Genomic DNA, 23,865 nt, shown 5'->3' with positions numbered 1-23,865 from the left:
AGCTCCTGGTCAATGGTAACAGCCAGGAGTTAGATGGCGGGGGATTCAGCGATGGTAATGCCATTGAATGTCAAAGGGAGATATCAGGCTCTCTCTTACTGGAGATTTTCATTACCTGGCATTCAGGTGGCTTGAATAGAACTTGCCACTTTATCAGCCCAAGGCTGAATGTTGTCCAGGTCTTGCTACATGCAGGCATGGACTGCTTCAATATCTGTGGACTAAACACTGCGCAATCATCAGTGAACATTCCCATTTCTAACCTTTTGATGGCGGGAATTTCATTGATGAAGCAATTGAAGGTGGTTAGGCTTAGGACGCTGCTCTGAGGCCGAAAGGTTTGGCCTCCAACAACCACAATCATCTTCATTTCTGCTAAGTTTAATTCCAGCCAGTGGAGAGTTTTCCCCCCAATTCCCATTGAGATATGTAAATAGGAAGAGATTAGTGAAATAAAGTGTGAACCTGTTAGAAGCAGAGACAGGTGAAACTATAATGGGAAATAAGGAAATGGGAGAGACATTAAACAAATACTTTGTGTCTGTTTTCATAATAGAAGACTCAAAAACCATTGCGGAAATAAGGGGGAACTTAAAGAAATCGGTATAAGTAAGGCTATCAAGGGATATGGAACAATGGAGAGTAAATACAGTGAGGTATGGATCAGCCATTTGAATTTTAGAGCAGGCTCAAGGACTTGTTGGCCTCCTCCTGTTCCTATGTTTCATAACTGAGTACACAAATGCAGCTAGCAAGTACAAGTCTGACATGGTGTATGTATTCTAGTGGAGTTCAAATTCTCAACAAAAGACAGATGCTGCAAGTCACCTGCCTTTATCTCTCTGTCTATGTCCCTCTATCCCTTTCTCGATCTTCAGCCTCCAAATTCAGTGTAAAAAAAGACCCTTGATAATACTTTAGTACCCCGATGACAGACAAATTTTGCAATCACTGTTTTTGAATTCTCATTATAACTAAAATAAAGCCCAGTTGATGTAATATCCTCCTCTGTTTCACTTTCTCTATCTTTCCAGCACTGCAATCCCTGACACTGAGAATAGTCAGCCTTTGAATTTTGTTATTAAAAAGCTCTAAAATTCATCCTCTAGCATATTTTAAGAACAGCGAGAAAACAAACTTGATTATGGTTACAGCCTGATGCAAGAGCTGCTTCTGGTTGTAGCATTCACACAATCATACTGATGCAGGCTGGGCTTCTGCACACTGTACATACAGACTTCCACAGCCACGAATTGCAAGCAGAGGTGTAGTGGCCAACTTCACCCGTGAAGAAGTGTCAGAACTCATGGAAAGTTAATTACTCGAGCTCCAGGCTTCTGAGAAAGGCTGAGGCCTCCAAGTAAATGTGTTAATGGAAGCACACAAAGATGTAAAATACAATTTTAAATGTCAATTTAATCATTTTGTTGTAAAATGAGCATCTTTTTAAAGCACTAAACCTTACATAGCAAGTTTCATTTGCTAAGAAAAGCATTGCTGGCCAAAAAGATTCTTCTTCTTGTGATTTAACTGATTCAGTTTCTCTTTTTTTATTGGTATATTTTGCTCACTGGTCGTACCTAAATGATGCTGGTTTGTTGTTATTTTATGAACATGAAACTTGAGCAATCACTGAAGTCTGGGGCTGAATTGTTGCCCCCATATGGGGGTGAGTACAGAGGCGGATGGACGCAAAAATTCACGCCACCGGCTGGCATGCTGATGTGCTGGCACCATTCCGCCCCGGGCCATTTTCCCAGAGAAGGGGTGGCGGTCAGCAGGGCTAGCTGCTTACAGGCAGCAGGTATCCAATTAAGGTAAAGCTAATGGCCTATTAAGGCCAATTGTGGGAGGCCAACTGGAACTTTTCAGTTCCATTGAAAAGAGAGGATCCTCAAGGCAAAGAGTTCCGTTGCATTGCAGGGGTCGCATGGAGGGAGCTTTGCACTGCATCAGAGTGTCTTAATGCTGACATTGCGGACCAAAAGATGAATGTATTCAACACTGAGGACCTGAGATTCTTCATCATGACAGGAGATTACTCTGTAAAGAATCATGATTGGAGGAGGAGGGAAATTTAAAAACAATTATTAACATTGGCAGTTCTCCCGTGCCCTGCTCATGCTGACATCATGTGTCATACAAGCTATTACTTTGCTGTTGAAGTGTGGTGAAGTATCATGAAAGTGAGTTTTTATTGCAAGTTTCAAAAGTTGGGAATTTTTCCAGGTTTTATTTTTAGTGCAAAAAAACAGGAGAAAAACAAGGAAAGAAAAGTAGACCCCAAAGTCCTGGGTAACTTTTCCAAATTTCGAGATAAGGAAAGGACTAAAAAAGGTATAGTCAAGTTAAGTAATAACCCACAATTAGTTATATAGTTCACAAGCCCCATTTTTATGGGGCCCACTACCAGATTCTCAGTTAAACCCTAAAGAGTTTTTTTGTAATCAACAGTAAATTTAAAGAACCGTGCAATTGTTCTGCCTCCAGACGATAGCATAATGATAATGTTACTAGACTAGTGATCCAGAGGCTGGTCTAATCTTCCAGCAACATGAGTTCAAATCCCACCATGGAAGTTGTGGTATGTGAGCCACATGGAAGATGGCAGGATCCCCAAGGACGCATTGTACAGCGAGCTGGTCATTGGTATCAGACCCACCGGCCGTCCATGTCTCCGCTTTAAAGACGTCTGCAAACACGACATGAAGTCCTGTAACATTGATCACAAGTCGTGGGAGTCGGTTGCCAGCGATCGCCAGAGCTGGCGGGCAGCCATAAAGGCGGGGCTAAAGTGTGGCGAGTCAAAGAGACTTAGCAGTTGACAGAAAAAAGACAGAAGCGCAAGGGGAGAGCCAACTGTGTAACAGCCTGGACAACCAATTTTATCTGCAGCACCTGTGGAAGAGTCCGTCACTCTAGAATTGGCCTTTATAGCCACTCCAGGCGCTGCTTCACAAACCACTGACCACCTCCAGGCGCTTACCCATTGTCTCACGAGACAACGAGGTCAAAGAAGAATTAATAAATCTGGTCTCAGTAATGATGATGATCATGAAACTACAGAATTTGTCATAAAAAGCTGTCTGATTCACTAATGTCTTTCAAGGGAGGAACTGCTGTCCTTACCCAGTCTGTCCTCCATCTAACTCCAGACCCACAGCAATGTGGTTGTCACTTAACTGCCCTCCGAAATGGCCTAGCAAGCCACTCAGTTGCATTGAACAACAACAACAACAAAAAAGTTAAATAAGAATAAAACCAGATGGAGGGCAGCAAGCTTGGCACCAGAAATGACAATGGCACACCCAGCCCAGCCAACCCTGCAAGGTCCTCTTCACTAACATTTAGGGACTTGTGCTGAAATTGGGAGAGCTGTCCCACAGATGAGTCAAACAACAGCCTGACATAGTCATACTCACCAAATCATACTTCACAGCCAATGTCCCAGACACCGCCATCACCATTCCTGGGTACATACCTGCCTACCAGAGGTGGTGGCACAGTGGTATACAGTCAGGAGGAAGTGGCCCTGGGAGTCCTCAACACTGCCTTTGGACCCCATGACTTTTCATGGCATCAGGTGAAACATGGGCAATGAAACCTCCTGTTGATTACCACCTACCACCCCCCCTCAGCTGATGAATTAGTACTCCTCAATGTTAAACACCACTTGGAGAAAGCACTGAGGGTGGCAAGGGCACAAAATGTACTCTGGATGGGGAATTTGAATTACCATCACCAAGAGTGGCTTGGTAGCACCACTACTGACCAAGCTGGCCGGGTCCTGAAGGACATAGACTGGGTCTGTGGCAGGTGGTGAGAAAACCAACAAGAGGGAAAAACCTACCTGACCTCACCCTCACCAACTACCCGTCGCAGATGCATCTGTCCACGACAGTATTGGCAGCCACTGCACAGTGCTCATGGAGACGAAGTCCCATCTTCACATGGGGAACATGTTCCATCGTGTTGTGTGGCACTACCACCGTGCTGAATGGGATAGATTGCAAACAGATCTCACAGCTCAAAACTGGGCATCCACGGGGTGCTGTGGGCTATCAGCAGTAGAATTGTATTCAACCATAATCTGCAACTTCATGGCCCGGCATATCACTCACTCTACCATTACCATCAAGCCAGGGACCAACCCTGGTTCAATGAAGACTGCAGGAGGGCATGCCAGGTGCAGCACCAGGCATACCTAAAAATATGAGATGTCAACTTGTTGAAGATACAACACAGGACAACATGCATAACAAACAGCGTAAGCAGCATGCAATAGACAGAGTTAAGCAATCTGACAACCAGCAGATCAGATCTAAGCTCTGCAGTCCTGCCACATCCAGTTATGAATAGTGGTGGACAATTAAACAAATAACTAGACAAGAAGGCTCCACAAACATCCTCATCCGCAATGATTGGGAAGCTCTGCATGTCAGGGCAAAGTCCAAGGCTGTAGCATTTGCAACCACCTTCAGCCAGTAGTGCCGAGTGGATGATCCATCTTGGCCACCTCCTGAGGTCTCCAGCATCACAGATGCCAGTCTTCAGCCAATTCGATTCACTCTGCGTGATATTAAGAAACGGCATAAGTCACCGGATATAGCAAAGGCATTGGGCCCTGACGACATCCTGCTGTAGTACTGAAGCCTTGTGTTCTCGAACTAACCGCGCCCCTAGCCAAGCCGTTCCTGTACAGCTACAACTCACAGGTATCTGCTAAACAATGTGAAAATTTCCTAGGTATGACCTGTGCACAAAAAGCAGGACAAATCCAATCTGGCTAATTACCACCCCAGCAGTCTACTTTCAGTCATCAACAAAGTGATGGGAAGTGCCACTACAGTGCTATCAAGCAGCACCTATTCACCAATAACCTGCTCACCGACGCTCAATTTGGGTTCCACCGGGGCCACTCATTACAGACTTCATTACAGCCTTGGTCCAAATATGAGCAAAAGAGCTGAACTTTTGGTTCAGAGGTGAGGTGACAGTGATTGCCCTTGATATTAAGGCAGCACTTGACCGAGTGTGGCATCAAGGAGCCCTAGCAAAATTGAAGTCAATGGATAATGGCGGAAAACTCTCATACCTAGTCATACCTAGCATAAAGGAAGATGGTTGTGGTTGTTTGAGGCCAATCATCTCAGCCCCTAGACATGGCTGCAGGAGTTCATCAGGGTAGTGCCCTAGGTCCAACCATCTTCAGTTGCATCATCAATGACCTCTCCTCCAACAGAAGAGCAGAATAAGATCATAAGAAATAGGAGCAGGAATAGGCCATTTGGCCCCTTAAGCTTGCTCCGCCATTCAATAAGATCATGGCTGATATGATTGTGGCCTTAACTCCACTTTCCTACCTGCTCCCCATAACCCATGACTCCCTTGTAGATCAAAAATCTGTCTAACTCAATCTTGAATATATCCAATGACCCAGCCTCTACTGCTCTCTGGGGAAGAGTATTCCAAATATTAACAACCCTCTGAGAATAAATTCCTTCTCATCTCCATCTTAAAAGGGAGACCCTTATTCTGAAACTAAGTCCCCTAGTTCTGGATTTCTTCATGAGAAGAAACATCCTTTCAGCATCTACCCGTCAAGCCGCTCAAAATCTTATATGTTTCAATAAGATCACCTCTCAATGTATGCTGATGATTGCACTGTGTTCAGTACCAAGCAACTCCTCAGATAATGAAGCAGTCCACATCCTTATGCAGCAAGACCTGGACAACATTCAGGCTCGGGTTGATAAGTGGGAATTTACATTCGAGCCACAAAAGTGCCAGATAATGACCGTCTCCAACAAGGGAGAATCTAACCATCTCCATTTGATGTTCAACGACATTACCATCACTGAAGTCCCCCACCATCAATATCCTGGGTTCGCCATTGACCAGAAACTTAATACCATGGTTACAAAAGCAAGTCAGACTTTGAGATTTCTGTGGTGAGTAGCTCATCTCCTGACTCTCCAAAGGCTATCCACCATCTACAAGGCACAAGTCAGGAGTGTGATGGAATACTCTCCACTTGCCTGGATGACTGCAGGTCCAACAACACTCAAGAAGCTCGACACCATCCAGGACAAAGCAGCCCACTTGATCAGCACCCCACCCACCACCCATTCACTCCCTCTACCATCGGAGCACAGTGGCAGCAGTATGTACTATCTGCACTGCAGCAACTTGCCAACATTCCTTCGACAACACCTTCCAAACTCATGACCGCTACCACCTAGAAGGACAAGGGCAGCAGATGCATGGGGACACCACCACCAGCAAGTTCCCCTCCAAGTCACACACCAGCTTGACTTGGAACTATATCGCCGTGCCTTCGCTGTCACTGGGTCAAAATCCTGGATCTCCCTCCCTAACAGCACAGTGGGTGTAGCTTCACCACATGGACTGCAGCGGTTCAAGTAAGCAGCACAACACCACCTTCTCAAGGGCAATTATGGAAGGGCAATAAATGCTGACCTTGCCAGTGACGTCCACATCCCATAATGAATGAGAAAAAAGACACGTACCTGCCACTATTATGGTAGGATAATAAAAAATATTTGGAGATTATTCACAGTTAAATAATTGCATTCTTGCTTTTAGTAAACACTGCCTTGCTGTGTGATCTCAGTCAGCCTTTGATTAATGATCTCAGTGTTCAGGAGAGTATCATTGTGGTAACTGTGTCAATGCACCTCATCCCCAACTAGGAATGAAAGATGGCAGCAGTATAGAGAACCCAGTCCTCATATCTAACATTGGTCCCATTTAAACAAAATCCACATGGCACAGCCCTCATTTCTGGTCCTGCCAAAAAAGGTCCAGAGATGCACGAGTATCACATCAGCACCACAGATACAGCAAGTAAAGTGTTGACATCAGAGATATGATGAGCGTAATGAGTGCTGATATCACAGACACGGTGCACTATCCCTCTGAACCGGATTTCTGTTAAGAAAACACTGGGAAATTTTCCTTTCTCCTCTCAAAATCTGAGCAGAAACTGCTTTATACCAATTTACATGTGGACCTTTATTGGTGGAAAAAAAACATTGTGATCCCAGTGTTTAGCTGCATCCTATCGGCGTCATGAGGTTTAATTGTTGTGGCTTCTTCAGGTAAATTATGGACTGATTGCTTTTAGCAGCTAAACAGGTCAATGAGAGGTCAGGCCGCTTTTGTTCTCTATATAAACCTGAGAGGTAAGAGAGCGAGAAGGGAAATTTGTCTTCAGTATCTGACAATACTATGACATGAAACCCAATGGTTGACTGAAGCAGCTGCCACAATATCGCCTACACAGTCAACCCTTCCAACTGATCCACAAGGATGCATAGCCCAGATGCCCTTACCATCTTTCCTGTAATACAGCAGTTCTACTTTCATCTCTTCTGATCCGAGCAGAGCTTGTGCCAGCTGTGCCATTGCACTCTCCGGTGTGGCTGGTCCGGTCAGAAAGTCACAAGTGCCAGGTTTCTGCATGATCTCTACCCTGGAGTAGCCGAACATTTCACAAAAACCATCGTTGCAGAAGATAATGGCACAATTTTTCATCCGAACATTGGTAATGAGGAACTTCCGATCTAGGAGGGAAAAATACAAGAATGAAACTTAACAGCAATCAGCTCCTTTGCCACGTCTAGTTAGGGTTGCCAACCCTCCAGGATTGCCCTGAAGTCTCCAGGAATTAAACATTAATCTCCTGGGCACTGCTGTGAACAATCCAGAAGAAAATTCAATGACATTAAGAAAAGTTTTTTCATTTTCTTTGAACATTTTTATTTATTAGTTACAGAAATGGGAACAAAAGGCTGTTTGACCAGGTGGAGCCATTGGAGGTGGACGGTCATATGAAGAAACTTCTAGGAATACATCCAACCAAAGTTGGCAACCCAATCCCTACTTTGATTTTAAATTTTAAATGCTGAATGAGCCAGTGGACGTTATAATCCCACGTTCCATCTTTAAAATGATTGCTACAAGAAGCTGCAATGATTTGTGTTTACAGCAATATATTTTGTGCAATGCTACCCCAATCAAACAGCCATAATGGAGTTCCCCTGCTCAAAGAAATCAAGCGAACTGGATTAGAGATTTCCTCAATACTGATAGAGCGAGCCTCCAATGCCTCGCCCTATCTCTGTAACCTCCTCCAGCCCCGCATCCCTCTGAGATATCTACACTCCTCTAACTCTGGCCTATTGAGCATTCCCAATTTTAATCACTTCACCATTGGCAGCTGCACCTTCAGTTGCCAAGGCCCTAAGCTCTGGAATTCCCTCCCTACACCTGTCTATTTCTCTACCTCTGTATCCTCCTTTAAGGCACTCCTTAAAACGTACCTGTTTGACCAATCTTTTGGTCATCTGACCCAATATCTCCTTTTGTGGCTCGGTGTCATACTTTGTTTTATAAGGTTCCTGTGAAGTGCTTTGGGACTTTTTTTGCATTAAAAGTGCTATATAAATACATGTTGTTGTTGGTTAGCTTTGGATTGGTCTGTTAAATTATATAATCAGGAGCAGGATATTTTCCTGTGCATTCTATCCCTGGTGCAGGGAAGCCCAATGTCTTTATAATCACTGGAGAAGGTTCAAAGAGATTCATAAGGAAGAAACCAGAACTATCAGGAAAGTTTGAACAGGCTAGGGCTTTTCTCTCTAGAAAAGAGAAAACTGATGGGTGAGCGAGGTCTTTCAAATCACGAAAGGGTTTTGATAGAGTATATGTGGAGAAATGTTTGCAATTGTGGGAAGACCAAAACTATAAGATAGTCACTAACAAATCCAACAGGGAATTTAGGAGAAATTTCTTTACCCACAGAACAGTTAATATGTGTGTTACGTTACATATAATATATGTTATTATGCATTACCACAAGGAGCGGACACACAAGCCTTTGAAGGTGGCAGGACAAGTAGAGAAGGTTGCCAGAAAAGAAGATAGGATCCTTGGCTTTATTACTCGAGGCACAGAGTACAAAAGCAAGGAAGTTATGTTAAACCTTTATAAAACACTGGTTAGGGTTTAGGTGGGGTATTGTGTTCAATTCAGGAAGGATGTCAAGGACTTAGAGAGTGTGCAGACAAGACTTACTAGAATCGTACCAGGTCTTGCTGCATGTGGGAATGGACTGCTTCTGTATCTGAGAAGTTGCAAATGGTCCTGAACACTGTACTATCATTAGCAAACACTCCCGATTCTGACCTTATGATGGAGGGAAGGTCATTGGAAAACAGTTGAAGACGGTTGGGCCTAGGACATAGCTTTCTGCCAGGAGCTGCTGCGTTTGCGACTAATTCTGTGGTACTTTTTCATATATTTTACCTTTCATATGCTTTGCAACAATTCTACTTCCTGGCAGCTTCTTAAAGTTACACCCCATCTGCTCCTGCACCTTCCTAAGACTTTTCCAAAGTTGACATTGTTCTCCCTTGAAAAGGTTCTGGAGCCCAATAACATGTTAGAAGCATAGAATCATAGAAAGTTTAAGGCACAGAAAGTGGCCACTTGACCCATCGTGTCTATGCCAGCCGAAAAACGATCCACCTATTTTAATCCCACCTTCCAGCATTTGGTCCGCAGCCCTGCGGATTATGGCACTTGAGGTGCATATCCAGACGCCTTTTGAATGAGTTGAGGGTCTCTGCCTCAAGACCCTTTCAGACAGTGAGTTCCAGACCCCACAACCCTTGGGTGAAAAAGTTTTTCCTCGTCTCCCCTCTACTTTTTCTACCAATCACTATAAATCTATGCCCCCTCATCACTGACCTCCCTGCTAAGGTGAATGGACCCTTCACCTCCACTCTATCCAAGCCCCTCAAACATTTGTACATTTCAATCAGATCTCCCCTCAGTCTTCTCTGTTCCAAGGAGAACAACCCCAGCCTATCCAATCTTTCCTCACAGCTGCATTTTTCCAGTCCTGGCAACATCCTTGTAAATCTCCTCTGTATCCTCTCTAGTGCAATTACATCCTTTCTGTAATGAGGTGACCAGAACTGCACACAGTACTCAAATTGTTGCCTAACCAATGAGTTATACAGTTCCAGCATAACCTCCCTGCCCTTGTATTCTATACCTCGGCTAATAAAGGAAAGGATTCCATATGCCTTCTTCACCACCTTATTGACCTGTCCTGCTACCTTCAGGAATCTGTGGACATTCACTCCTAGGTCCCTTACTTCCTCTACACTTCTAAGTATTTTCCCATTAATCGTGTAATCCTTTGCCTTGTTTGACCTCCCAAATGCATCACCTCACACTTCTCCAAGTTGAATTCCATTTGCCACTTTTCTGCCCATCTGACCAGACCATCAATATCTTCCTGCAACCTACATCTATCCTCCTCACTAACTACCACACGGCCAATCTTTGTGTCGTCCGCAAACTTCTTGATCGTGCCCCCTACATTTACTTTAAAATCGTAAATATACATCACCCCAACAGCAGGGGACCCAGTACTGAGCCCTGCGGAACGCCACTGGAAACAACCCTCCAGTTGCTGAAACAGCCGTCAACAATTACCCTTTGTTTCTTGCCACTGAGCCAATTTTGTATCCACCCTGGATCCCATGGAATTTCATTTTTTTTAACCAGTCTGCCATGTGGGAACTTGTCAAAAGCCTTGCTAAAATCCATGTAGACCACATCAACTGCACTACCTTCACCTATCTTCCTTGTTACTTCTTCAAAAAATTCGATCAAATCTGTCAAACAAGATCTTCCCTTAACAAATCCATGCTAGACTATACTTGATTAACCTGTACCTTTCTAAGTGACAGTTTATCCTGTCTCTCAGAATAGGTTCCAATAATTTGTCCACTACTGAGGTTAGACTGAATGGCTTGTAACTATTCAGTCTACCCTTCGCTCCCTTTTTAAAGAGAGGTAGCAATTCTCCAATCCTCTGGGACCACACAGGCATCCAGTGAGGACTGGAAAATGATGGTCAGACCCTCTGCTATTTCCTCTCTTGCTTCTTTTAACAGCGTAGGATACATTTCACCTGGCCCTGGAGATTTATCAACTTTCAAGGATGCTAATCCCATTAATACCTCTTCTCTCCCTATGTTTAACACATCGAATACTTTACACTTTTCCTCCTTAACTGCAATTTCTGCATCGTTCCCCTCTTTTGTGAAGACAGACGCAAAGTATTCATTAAGAACCATACCAATATCTTCCGCCCCTATACATAGGTGACCTTTTTGGTCTTTTATGGGACCAACTCTCTCCTTAGTTATCCTCTTACTCTTAATGTATTGATAAAACATCTCTTTGGGTTCATCTTTATTTTGCTTGCCAATTTTCTTTCATGCCCTCTCTTTGCTTTTCTAATTTCCTTTTTGATTTCACCCCTCCACTTTCTAAACTCCTCTCGGCTTTCTGTAGTATTGAGTTCTCGGTGTCGGACATAGGCTTTCCTTTTTTGCCTTATATTACCCTATTCCTTTACCCCATGGAATTCCCATTGCTAACTGCACTAAGATCCGCTACCAGCCTAGTCATGTCCTCTCACGAGGTGGTCCACTGCCCCAGATACTCCTTCCACGTCAATCAGCAATTCACATGCACCTTGTTTAATCTAGCACACTGTACTCACTGCTGACAGTGTGATCACAGTGAGAGGAAACCCAATGCAGATTAGGCCACCGTTTTACCAACAACTCTGTTCTATCTGCAAGTGTAACCTCGAACTGTTGCTCGTCACTTTAACTCCGTCTCTCATCCCCACTCTGACCTCTGTCATTGAAGTGTCAGCTGTGGCAGCCCTCTCGCCTTGGAGTCAGAAGGTTGCGAGCTCAAGGCCCCACTCCAGAGACTTAAGCATAAAATCCAGGCTGACCCTCCAGGGCAGCACAGATGGAGTGCTGCACGGTCACTAATGCCGTCTATCATAAAGACACATTAAACCAAGGTCCTGTCTACCCTCTCAGGTGGGAATAAAAGATCCCATGGCATTATTTAAAGAAGAGCAGGGGAGTTTTTTCTAGTGTCCTGGCCAATATTTAACCCTCAAACATCATCACTAAAAAAGATTATTTGGACATTAGCATATTGCTGTTCATGGGAGCTTGCTGTGCACAAATTGGCTCCTACAATTCCTACTGTACAACAGTGACTACACTTCAAAACTACTTTATTGGCTATAAAATGCTTTGGGATGTTCTGAGGTCATGAAAGGTGCTATATAAATGCAACTCTTTTTATTTCTTTATTGGCTTCATACATATTCCAAAGAAGGTCAATGTGAGCTGCAAGAACAAGATCTAATTTTTCTCCCTTCGGTCTGAACAAACTGGTTTTAATTTCACAGCTAAACCCCCCAGATCTTCCACTTCTCCCTTTTCCACAGGCCCCTCCCTTCCTTGGCTAATTACACATCATTTGTTTCTTTGATGGCTGTTCCATGTAGTGCATCAAATGGCCGAAAACCTTTATTTGCATGCATGGGCTTCAGAGGTCACTTAGTACGTCAAGGCAAAGTGTATCAAGGTACTTAGGGAATTAACTTGCCTTGTAGCTCCTTGTAGAACTTTTGCTGAGAGGAAATAGCTCCTTTTCTCTTCAGTACGCCTCACTGGCAAGCCTTTCAGAACGAACTGGTTTCTGCCAATTCCACACACAGCCAAGTGGAAACATTACCATGTGACCCCTCTCTCCTGCTGTCGCCCATGGTAACAAAAATGCAGCTGTGGCACACTGTCTCCAGAACCTTCTCTCCCTTAATGGTGCACTGTTTTTAACAGAGTCTTAAAGACACACACACGGTTTTTAATCCGAGGAGAAAAATAATTACGAGTCCGTCACATAATCTGTAATTTGTTTGCGATAAGACAGTTCAGAGTTTCACACACAATTCTTAAAGTGTTCTGGCACTTTTATGGTACGTGTGCGAGTTGTCGTTGTTTGTCTGGTGCTTGCTGTTTCCTTCGGTAATGTTGCTGGTGTTGCTTCTCTGGAGAATGTTGCTGCTGTGGCGAGTGCTGCTGCAGATTTGTTCCACATGCTGAAGTACGGTTACCTCTGAGACCGATGGTCATTCAGTTCCTTGTTCAGTTGGCGAAATCAGATTGGTCTCATCAGCTGTTTACTGTGAATGAGCAGCTTTTGTAGTTGCGACGATATATCTGGTCCTTAATCTCATTGCTCATGTTTGGCCAGTACAGCACTTCTCTCATCTTCCTCAGACTAGACGCGATTCCTCGATGGCTTGTGTGGATGAGCTTCAGCATCTCTTTTCTAATCTCTTCAGGGATAATGACTCTAGTCCTTTTGTACAAGATGCATCTTGGATGGTCACTTCATCTCTGTATGACCAATACTCTCTTACAGCAACAAGTGTGTCCTTGATGGTTTCAGGCCATCCTTTCAGCTGGAGTATTGCTTCCAGTTCTGGGCGCTGCACTTTAGGAAAGATGTGAAGGCATTGGAGAGAGTACAGAAAAGATTCACGGGAATCATTCCAGGGCTGAGAAACTTCGGTTATGAAGATAGATTGGAGAAGTTGGGACTGTTTTCCTTGGAGAAGGGAAAGCTGAGAGGTGATTTGATAGACATATTCAAAATCATGAGGGGTCTGGACAGAGTAGATAGAGAGAACCTGTTTCCACTGGTGAAAGGATCGAAAACGAGAGGGCACAGATTTAAAGTGATTGGTAAAAGAACAAAAGCGACATGAGGAAAAACTTCTTCACACTGCAAGTGGTTAGGATCTGGAATGCGCTGCCTGAGAGTGTGGTGGAGGCAGATTCAATTGAGACCTTCAAATGGGAATTAGACTGTTATCTGAAAATAAAGAATGTGCACGGTAATGGGAAGAAGGTAAGGGAATGGCATTAGGTGAAGTGCTCATTTGGAGAACCGGTGCAGACACGATGGGCCGAATGGCATCTTTCTGTGCTATAACAGTTTTGTGACTGTGAACGTCCGTAGTGATTGAAGAGTTGCATCTCGTCGTGTAGTTTGCTTGATCTGAGCAAGACGCTTGTCTGTCAGATTCAATGACTTTGCTGGGTTGATGACTTCCAGAGCACTTTGTGCTGTTGTTTCTTGTTGAATCTGGAAGCTTTCACACGCTGTACTAGCATCATCAACTTCCTTCAAAGGGAGTGCAGCTCTCAACAAAATGTTAGTGATGTACATCTGCTTCCCTTGCTTGTACTTCACTTCCAAGTGATATCTTTGCAAACTAAGTAACATTCGTGGCAAACGCTTTGGAGCAGATAGAAGTGGTTTGGGAAAGATGCTTTGAAGTGTTTTGTGGTCAGACTCTACTATCACTTTCTCTCTCGCAAACAGGTACTGGTTGAAATACTTACAGGCAAAGACAATAACCAGACACACTTTCTTGATCTGTGCATAGCGTCATTCAGTTTACGTTAATGCTCTGGATGCAAATACAACTGGTTGTCCTTGCATCATGAGGGCTGCTCCAATCCTGTTTCACTGGCATCACACTACAGAGTGACATCTTCGTTGGCATCATAGTACCTCAGCACTGGCGTTGCGGTCACGAGTGTGAGTGACAGCTGCTTCTTGTTTTGTGCCCCAATACTACTGAACATCCTCTGTAGTGAACTTGTGTAAAGGTTCACACTCTGACAACAGATTGGGCAAGAACTTGGCAGGGTAGTTCACAAATCCAACAAATTGTTGAACTTCCTTCTCATTTGTCGGTTGCTGTATCTCTGCTACAGCTCGCACCTTATCAGGTCAGACTGAAGTCCTCAAGCTGTCAGTACATGACCCATGTACTTGACAGTCATCTTCAGCTGCAACCTTTTCTTATTCTGCTTAAGGTTCATCTGCCAAGTTCTCCCTCGCAGTCTCACTAGATTCCAATCATGGTCCTGCGATGGCGTCTTCCACCATTTCTCCACATTCATACACTAGAAGATCATCCACGATTGCTTCCATTAGACCATTGACTATCTCATGCTGTCTGTGTTGTGTGTTGGTACTCTTCCGGAGCGGTAGAAATGCCAAACGGCATGTGCAGCCATCCCATAACTCCCAAATGGCATCCAGAAAGTAGTCAGAAAGCTGCTGCTTTCATCTAACTTCACATTGCAAATCTCTTCTTGTACATGGAGGGTGATCAGTCCAAGCTTTTGATTTGTTTCAGCCAAGATGAGGGGAGTTTGCTTAGTGTCCACTATCTGCAACTGAAGTTCTTCCTTCTTCTTTCTTCTCGTTTCATTGGACTCTCAGCTTGGTTTGTCCTCTTGGGGTGAGCATTGATCCATCATAGAGCCTTAGCTTTACCTCTGATGGCTTCATATACATGTCAACATCTTGAGCAATTTTACACAAGTCTGCAAAGCTCATGATGTTGCAGGTAGAACAAATGTCTATCTGACAACTCGCATCAGCTTGGTGCTTTCCTTCTGCAGTCATCATTCCAACTGTCACAAACCACTTTCTCCCTTGAGACTTGACGTGCTCTAGGGTGTAGAGTGATTCATCAGAATCATCTGACATCTCTCCGTCAACCATCTTTACAGGTTTGCTTTTCTTCTTTCGAGCAAAACATTTGCATGCAAAGCAGTTCAGTTTCTTGCAGTCTGAGCACTGCCTTTCCCATGCTGGACATGCTCCCTTTTCCTTCTTGTGGGTGTCCTTCACAGTATTTACATCCAGTACTCTGGCCTTGATCTTTCAACTGGCCCTTCTGAAAGTTGTCCTATCTTTTCATCATTGACTTGTGTTTGGAAGATTTGAACTGTCTCTCAGTACAGTGCACAGTCTCGTCAGTTCTCCCATCAATACTCTTCAGCTGTTGATTAACCTCAAAGCTTCTGCACGTGTCAATAGCTTTCTTGCGAGTTAGCTTCTCTTCTCTCAGCTGACATGCTCTCACAGCGGGATATCTCCTAAGACAATCCTATCTCAATGGCTTGGTGTCATATGAAACATTGCAAATCTCTTCTGGTACGTGTAGGGTTACCAGTCCAAGCTTTTGACTTGTTTCAGCTAAGATGAGGGGAATTTGTTTAATGTCCACTATCTGGAACTGAAGTTCTTTCTTCTCATTTCATTCCCATCCTTCAGTTGTCCAAACTCACAAGATTCAGCTAGATGTCTCAGTACAGTCACATACTGATCAATATTCTCCTTTTCTACCTGAGCTCCTCATGTAAGCACGAGGGGAGAATTTTATTCTGGCGGGGGTGGGGGGTGTGGTCTCCAAGTCTGGAAAAAGTGATGCCGTGATCCATGTCGCCTCTTCTCTGGGAGGCCCGCCAAACCCAGTGCCAATCAGGCATTTAAGTGGACTGCAGCGGGCCTTCCACAGAATCAAGCACCCCATTGCTGGAATTTCCGCACTTGGAGAGCTGCCAGCCAAGCAAAGACTGGCAATTGCAGTGCCACCATGCAGGCAATGGCTGCTGCTGGAGGAGCACCTACTGGAGGCTGAGGAGTATCGCTGGACCCAGGCCACAGGTAGGTCAGGGTGGGAGGGTTCTTGTGGGGTGGGGGTGATGGGGGAAGGGTGTGGCTAAAATTCCCCCCATAGTGTTCATAAATGACATTAGTTCAAAGTGGGTCTCCATGGCCTCTGAAATCTCACAAGGTTTGCTTCTCTTCTCCTCAGTGTGATCTAGGGTGCAATACAGCTTGTAACACTCCTTGCCCATCAATGATAACAGAGTTGCTACTCTTATCTGTTCAGTTTTCTTGTCCAACTCTGTGGCAAGCTCATAATTCTGCCACTGAGACTGGAAGGATTGCCAGAGCCCTCTCAAATCTCCCTTCATGTTCATAGGAGTAGCTGCTGGAAAATTCAAAGGCAGAATGACTTACCCAGCTGTTGATGTTCTGTTAAAAGTTGCAGACATAAGTTTTATGACCCAGCTCCCCTGCAAAATCCACATGTTGGCCAGGGAGTGCTTCTGTGGCTTGTTTATAAACTAATCCCACTTGTCCGCGAGAGCGTGGCCTGGCCCTACCAGGTCAAACTTCTGCTCAAAGTTGCACTAAACATTCCCTGCTTGAATTCCACAGTTTTACACATCTGCTGGCTGTCTTACAGCTGACATGCCTCAATCCAAAGGCTATCAAAATCCTTTCAACTCCCAGCAACTCACTTCTGACAACAGGTTCCATGTGGTGCATAAAACGGCCAAAAGCATTTATTTGCATACATTGACATCATAGATCACACATCTACAGCAAGCCAAAGTGTAGGGAAATATTTATCCAAACAATGCCTTGAAGATTTTGTCCATTATTTGATGGAGAAGGTTTGTTACACCATTCGTCTCCACACATAGAAGTTACAGAATGGAATCTTTCCATATGGCCCAACCCATCCATATTGGTGTACACTCTCCACACATTTACCTGCCTGTTCCCACATCCCATATACAAATGTATATATTAGTGTACGTGCATGTGAGTGTATGTTTGTGTGTGTGTGCACATGTAAGTGTGTGAGTGAGCGTGTGCATATATAAATGAGTATGCGTGTGATGTGAGTGAGTGTCTGACCATATGGGTGTGTGTGAGGCTATACATGAGTGTGTGCTTCAGTGTGCATTTGTGATCTCTTTTACTGATTGTATTTATACACATGCTTGCTGCTTTTTTTTCAGCTCTGAACAGTCCACACCTGAAGCTTTAACTATCTGCTCCCTTAGCAAATAGTGACTGACCTGCTCTGTATTTCCAGAATTGCCTGTTTTCGCTTCAAATACTAAAGAAAATGGTGGGAAACTGACATCCCAAAATCCCACCGCTTCAGAGAAAGGGAACGTTGGTTTGTGGAGAAGGCCATTTGAAAGATAAAGGACAGTGATTCCTTCAGTGAGTTGCATACATCTTATAGGTTCTCCTCCACAAAGCACAACTCTTCCGGGGGTGGGGTGTGTGTGCGTAGGAGCCACCTCGCAGCGTTACGAGAGTCAGGGAGATTGTGCCAAGTGCCACACCTCGGCTGGAAACTCAGTGCAAACAGCTGAGATTGCCAATTTGGTGTGTGGCGTATGGTGAATCGGCACATCTCCCACAAACCCTGTTAACCAGGCACTCAGTGACATACCACAGACGCCTAATCAATCACACAGACAGAGAAAACATAAAACAACTCAACAAAATATTCATGCATGCACAGAGGGGAGAAATCGGGGAAGAACAGTACCAGTGTGAACTTGGGGAATGGTGGGAAGGGGAAGAATGCTTGAAGTAGTGGGCAGAAGGTAATGTGGAAAAAAGGCCAGTGTGAATCGAGGGGAAGGGAACTGGGGAGCAGTGACCATTGTTGCGAACAATTTCACAAATAGATTTACAGACCATACAAAGTGAGGCAACAGACAGATATCTCCAGTTAACAGGGGAGGTGCTGGCGTAGAGGTAATGTCACTGGACTAGTCATCCAGAGGCGCAGGCTAGTGCTCTGGGGACCATGGGTTCAAATCCCACCAAGGTGAAATTTGAATTCAATTAATAAATCTGCAATTTAAAAAACTAGTCGAATGGTGACCATGAACCTATTGTTGATTGTTGTAAAAAATCATCTGGTTCACTAATGTCCTTTAGGGAAGGAAATCTGCTGTCCAGACCCACAGCAATGTGGTTGACTCTTAAATGCCCTTTGAAATGGCCTAGCAAGCCACTCAGTTCAAGGGCAATTATGGATGGGCAATAAATGCTGGCCTGGCCAGCAACGCCCACATCCCACAAACAAAAAAAAAAAACTTAATTTGTTTGTGGGATGTGGGCATTGCTGGCAACAAAGTGCCTGTGGCTGACTGCATTTTCACTGTCAGAGACCTACATTCGGGACTGCTCTTCAGTTTGCAATGTCTCTTATTTTCAGCTTGTTCATCCAACGCTCAGTTACAGATGAGCTGCAATTTCCTCCAATTGAACATTAGAAAGACCAAAGCCTTTGCCTTCGGCTCCCTCCATAAACTCTGTTCCCTAGCTGCCTACTGCATCCTCTTCCCTGGCCACTATCTCAGGCTGAAGCAGACTGCTTGCAACCTTGATGTCCTATTTGACTCTAAACCGACTTTCTGACTCAATATCTTCTCCACCACAAAGACCGCCAGCTTCCACTTCCATGATATCGCCTGCCTCAGCTCCCACCTCAGCTCATCTGCAGTTCAAACCCTCATCTATGACTTTCGTTACCTTCAAATCGACGATTCCAGAACTCTCCTTGCCAGTCTTCCAGCTGCCATCCTCCATAAATGAGAGTTCATCCAAACTCTGCTGCCTATATCCTACCCCATACCAAGCCTCGTTCACACATCACTCCAATGCTCGCTGACCTACACTGGTTCCCAATCCATCAACGCCTTGATTTTAAAATTGTCAGCATTGTGTTCAAATCTCTTCACGGCCTTGTCCTCCCTATCTCTATAACTCCTCCAGCCATACAGCCTTCCAAGAACTCTGCGTTCCTCCAACTTTGGCATCTTGTGCATCCCCCCCAATCCCTTTGGCCTGCTATTGGTGGCTGTGCCTTCAGTTGTCTAGGCCCTAAGCTCTGTAATTCCCTCCCTAAGCCTATCCCTCCTCCTTTATGGCCTTTCTTAAAATCAACCTCTTTGACCCAACTTTTAGTTACCTGTCCTAATGTTGTCTTCTTTGACTCAGCGTTAATTTTTGTTTGATAACGCTCCGGTGAAGCTGTTTGGGATGTTTTCCTATTAATGGTGCTATATAAATGCAAGTTGTTGTTACTTTTAAACCATTAATCAGCTTTGCTAGTCTTCTAGGTTATTTCCATAAAGGGTTGGGGGTGACGAGGAGGTAAAATCATGAAGTAGTGATTAATTGAGTCCAAGCTTGGGTTTGTAACAGCTGAAGATTGTGGGAGGAAGCGTAGAATCAGGGAGATACCATGGGCCACAAAGCAGGAAAATCTATAATCATAAACACTGCCAGCATTGAGAACAAGCTATCTGAGGTTGGAGGCTGGGAGATATTATAGCGTAGGACTGAACAAACATGTGAGCTGAAGGTGGTAATTAAAAATAACAACAGGAAAGACAGACATGAAAGGAGGTGGCAGAAAGACCTGGCAACGAAAAGGACTTGACCCTTAAGAGGCGGATATTTACCTATCAGCTACTCGGGCTGAATGTCTTTAAGGAAAAGCTAACACTGGGGGATTGCTTATAGCCCATCAGGGCAGAGTAAGGAGGAACAGGTTAAAACATGTATGTGAAAACAGGAAGGTTATTTTAATGGAGGGACTTTCAAAGTAACCAAACATAAACTGGGACTAGTCAGATCACAGAAGGAGGCCATTCAGCCCATTGTATCCATGCCGACTCTCTGCAAGACCAACTCAACTCGTCCCACTCCCCCGCCTTTTCTCCATAGTGCTGCAATTTTTTTCTCTTCAGGTTCTTATCCAATTCCCTATTGAAGGTCTCAGTGGAATCTGCCTTTACCACACTCTCAGGTCGTGCATTCCTGATCCTAACCACGAGCAGCATTAAAAGGTTTTTTCCTCATGTCTTTCCTCTGTTTCTTTTGCCAATCACCTTAAATCAGTCTCCTCTGGTTCTCGACTCTTCCACCAACAGGAAGAGTTTCTCGCTATCTGCCCAGAACCCCCATGATTTTGAACACCTCTATCAAGTCTTCTCTTAATCTTCTATTCTCCAAGCAGAACACCCCAGCTTCTCCAAACTATCCTGTAACTGACGTTTCTCATCCCTGGAACCATTCTTGTAAATCTTTTCTGCACCCACTGTAAAGCCTTCACATCCTTCCTAAAGTGCAGGGCCCAAAATTGGACACAATACTCCAGCTGAGGCCAAACAGTGTTTTGTAAAGGTTCATTATAACTTCCTTGCTTTTGTACTCTATGCATCTATTTATGAAGCCCAGGATCCTGTATGCCTTTTAAACCACTTTTTCAACCTGCCCTGCTACCTTCAACCAGGTCTCTCTGTTCCTGCACTCTGTTTAGAATTGTATCCTTTATTTTACATTGCCTCTCCTCATTTTTCCTACCAAAATGAATCACTTCCCACTTACAAACATATGAATATATGAATTAGGAGCAGAAGTAGGCCATTCGGCCCCTCGAACCTGCTCCACCATTTAATAAGATCATGACTGATCTGTTTGTGTTTTCGAATTCCACACTCCCATCTACCCCCGATAACCCTTGATTCCCTTGCCTAACAAGAATCTATCTGCCTCCGCCTTAAAAATATTCAATGACGCCGCCTCTACCACCTTCTGAGGGAGAGAATTCCAAAGTCTGAGAGAAAACATTTCTCCTCATCTCTGTCCTAAAAGGGCGACCCCTAATTTTAAAACACTGCCCCCTAGTTCTGGACTCACCCACAAGAGGAAACATCCTTTCCACATCCACCTTGTCAAGACCGTTCAGGATCTGATAAACTTAAATCAAGTCTCCCCTCACTCTTCTAAACTCCAGTGAAAACAAGCCCAGTCTGTCCAACCTTTCCTCATAAGACAACCTGCTCATTCCAGGTATCAATCAAGTAAACCTCCTCTGAACCGCCTCTAACGCATTCACATCCTTCCTTAAATAAGGAGACCAAAACTGCACAGTATTCGAGATGTGGTCTCACCAATGTCCTGTATAACTGAAGCATAACATCCTTACTTTTATTTTCAATTCCTCTCATAATAAAGGATAGCATTCCATTAGCCTTCTTTATTACTTGCTGTACCTGCGTACTAACTTTTTGTGACTCTGCACTAGAACACAGAGATCTCTCGTCTAAGTTATTGATATAAATTGTAAAACGTTGAGGCCCCAGCACAGATCCCTGTGGCACTCTACTTGTCACATCCTGCCAATCAGAAAGGGACCCATTTATGCATACTCTGTTTTCTGCCAGCCAGCCAATCTTCTATCCATGCTAATATGTTACCCCCTACATCATGAGCTCCTACTTTGCACAGTAACCTTTTATGTGGCACCTTGTCAAATGCCTTCTGGAAATCCAAGTAAAGTACATCAATGGGCTCCCCTTCACTCACAGCGCATGTCAGTCCTTCAAAGAACTCCAAAAAATTGGTTAAACATGATTTCTCTTTCACAAAACCATGCTGACTATTTCCGATTACCTTGAGTTTTTCTAAGTGCCCAGCTTTAACCTCCTTAATGACCGATTCCAACACCTTCCCCATGACAGACACCAAGCTAACTGGCCTACGGTTACCTGTTTTCTGCCTGCCCCCTTCTTGAATAGAGAGGTTATATTTGCTACTTTCCAGTCTGATGGAACCTTTCCAGAATCAAGCGAGTTCTGAAAAATTAACACCAACGCATCTACTACCTCATTAGCCACCTCTTTTAAGACACTAGGATGAAGCCCACTAGGACCTGGCGACTTGTCAGCCTGTAGCTTCACCTGCAGCTCCATCCGTCTGTGCATTAAGTTTCATCTGCCACGTGTTTGCCCATTCCACCAGCCTGTCTACGTCCTCTTGAAGTTTATCACAATCCTCCTCACAGTTCACAATACTTTGAAATTCTGTGTCATCTGCAAATTTTGAAATTGTGCCCTGTACACCCAAGTCTAGGTCATTAATATAGATCAAGAAAAGCAGTGGTCCTAATACTGACCATTGTGGAACCTCACTATATCCCTTCCTTCAGCCTGAAAATTTATTCACCACTACTCTCTGTTTTCTGTCACTCAGCCAACTTTGTATCCATTTTGTGGGCTTCAATTTTGCTGACATACCTGTTATTTGGTGATTCATCAAATGCCTTTTGGAAGTCCATGTACACCACATCAACCGCAATATCCTAATCAACCCTCTCGTTTACCTAATCAAAAAACTCAAATCAAGTCAGTTCAACATGAATTGCCTTTAATAAATGTGTGTTGGCTTTCTTTAATTAATCCACACTTGTCCAGGTAACTATTAATTTTGTCCTGGATTATCATTTCTAAAAGCTTCCCACCACTGAGGTTAAACTAACGGGCTATAGATTCTGGGCTTATCCTTACACCCTTTTTCGAACAAGGATGTATCATTTTCAATTGCCCAGTCCTCTGGCACCACCTCGGTATCTAAGGAGCATTGGAAGATTATGGCCAGTGCCTCCGCAATTTCCACCCTTACTTCCCTCAGCATCCTTGGATGCATCACATACAGTCCTGGTGACTTATCAACTTTACGTACAGTAATTAGTACATACTAATACCTCCTCTTTATCAATTTTAGCCCAACCAGTGTTTCAATTATGCCTCATTCACTATGTTTTCAGCAGCATCTTCTTCCTTGGTAAAGACAGATGCAAAGTACACATTTAGCACGTCAGTCGTGCCCTCTGCTTCCATGCATCCATGCATAGATCCCCTTTTTGCTCTCTAACCGGCCCCATGCCTCATCTTACTACCCTTTTACTAATTATAAGCCAATAGAAGACTTTTGGATTCCCTTTTATGTTGGTTGCCAGTCTCTTCTCATACTCTCTCTTTGGCTCTCTAATTTCCTTTTTCACTTCCCCTCTGAGCTTTCTATATTCAACTTGTTTCTCACTTGTATTATCAACCTGACCGGTCATACACACACTTTTTCTGCTTCAACTTACTCGCTATCTCTTGTTATCCAGGGAGCTCTGGCTTTGGTTGTCCTACTTTTCCCCCTTGTGGGAATGTACCTTGACTGTACCTGAACTATCGCCTCTTTAAAAACAGCCCATTGTTCCATTAGTTTTGCTTGCTAATGTTTGATTGCAATTTACCTGGGTCAGACCTGTTCTTACACCACTGAAATTGGTCCTCCTGAAAATAAGTATTTTTACTGTAGATTGCTCCTTGTCCTTTTCCATAACTAAGCTGAACCTTATGATATTATGATCACTGTTCCCTAAATATCCCTCTACTGACACTTGATCCACTT

At 44.1% G+C, this 23,865-nt stretch overlaps 1 protein-coding gene across 1 annotated transcript in view; it reads right to left on the bottom strand.

Annotated features, from left to right (window-relative positions):
• The window catches only part of kcnh6a (potassium voltage-gated channel, subfamily H (eag-related), member 6a), a 262,695-nt gene that overhangs the window by 204,005 nt on the left and 34,825 nt on the right, over positions 1-23,865 (bottom strand). The window contains exon 2 of the mRNA XM_068012928.1: positions 7,356-7,586. Coding sequence (XP_067869029.1) covers positions 7,356-7,586 — 231 coding nt within the window. The remainder of the gene's footprint in view (positions 1-7,355; positions 7,587-23,865) is intronic.

Source organism: Heterodontus francisci, chromosome 33 (genome assembly GCF_036365525.1).
Source record: "Heterodontus francisci isolate sHetFra1 chromosome 33, sHetFra1.hap1, whole genome shotgun sequence".
In the NCBI taxonomy this organism is placed as follows: domain Eukaryota; kingdom Metazoa; phylum Chordata; class Chondrichthyes; order Heterodontiformes; family Heterodontidae; genus Heterodontus; species Heterodontus francisci.
This window is presented reverse-complemented; position numbering and strand designations above follow the sequence as displayed.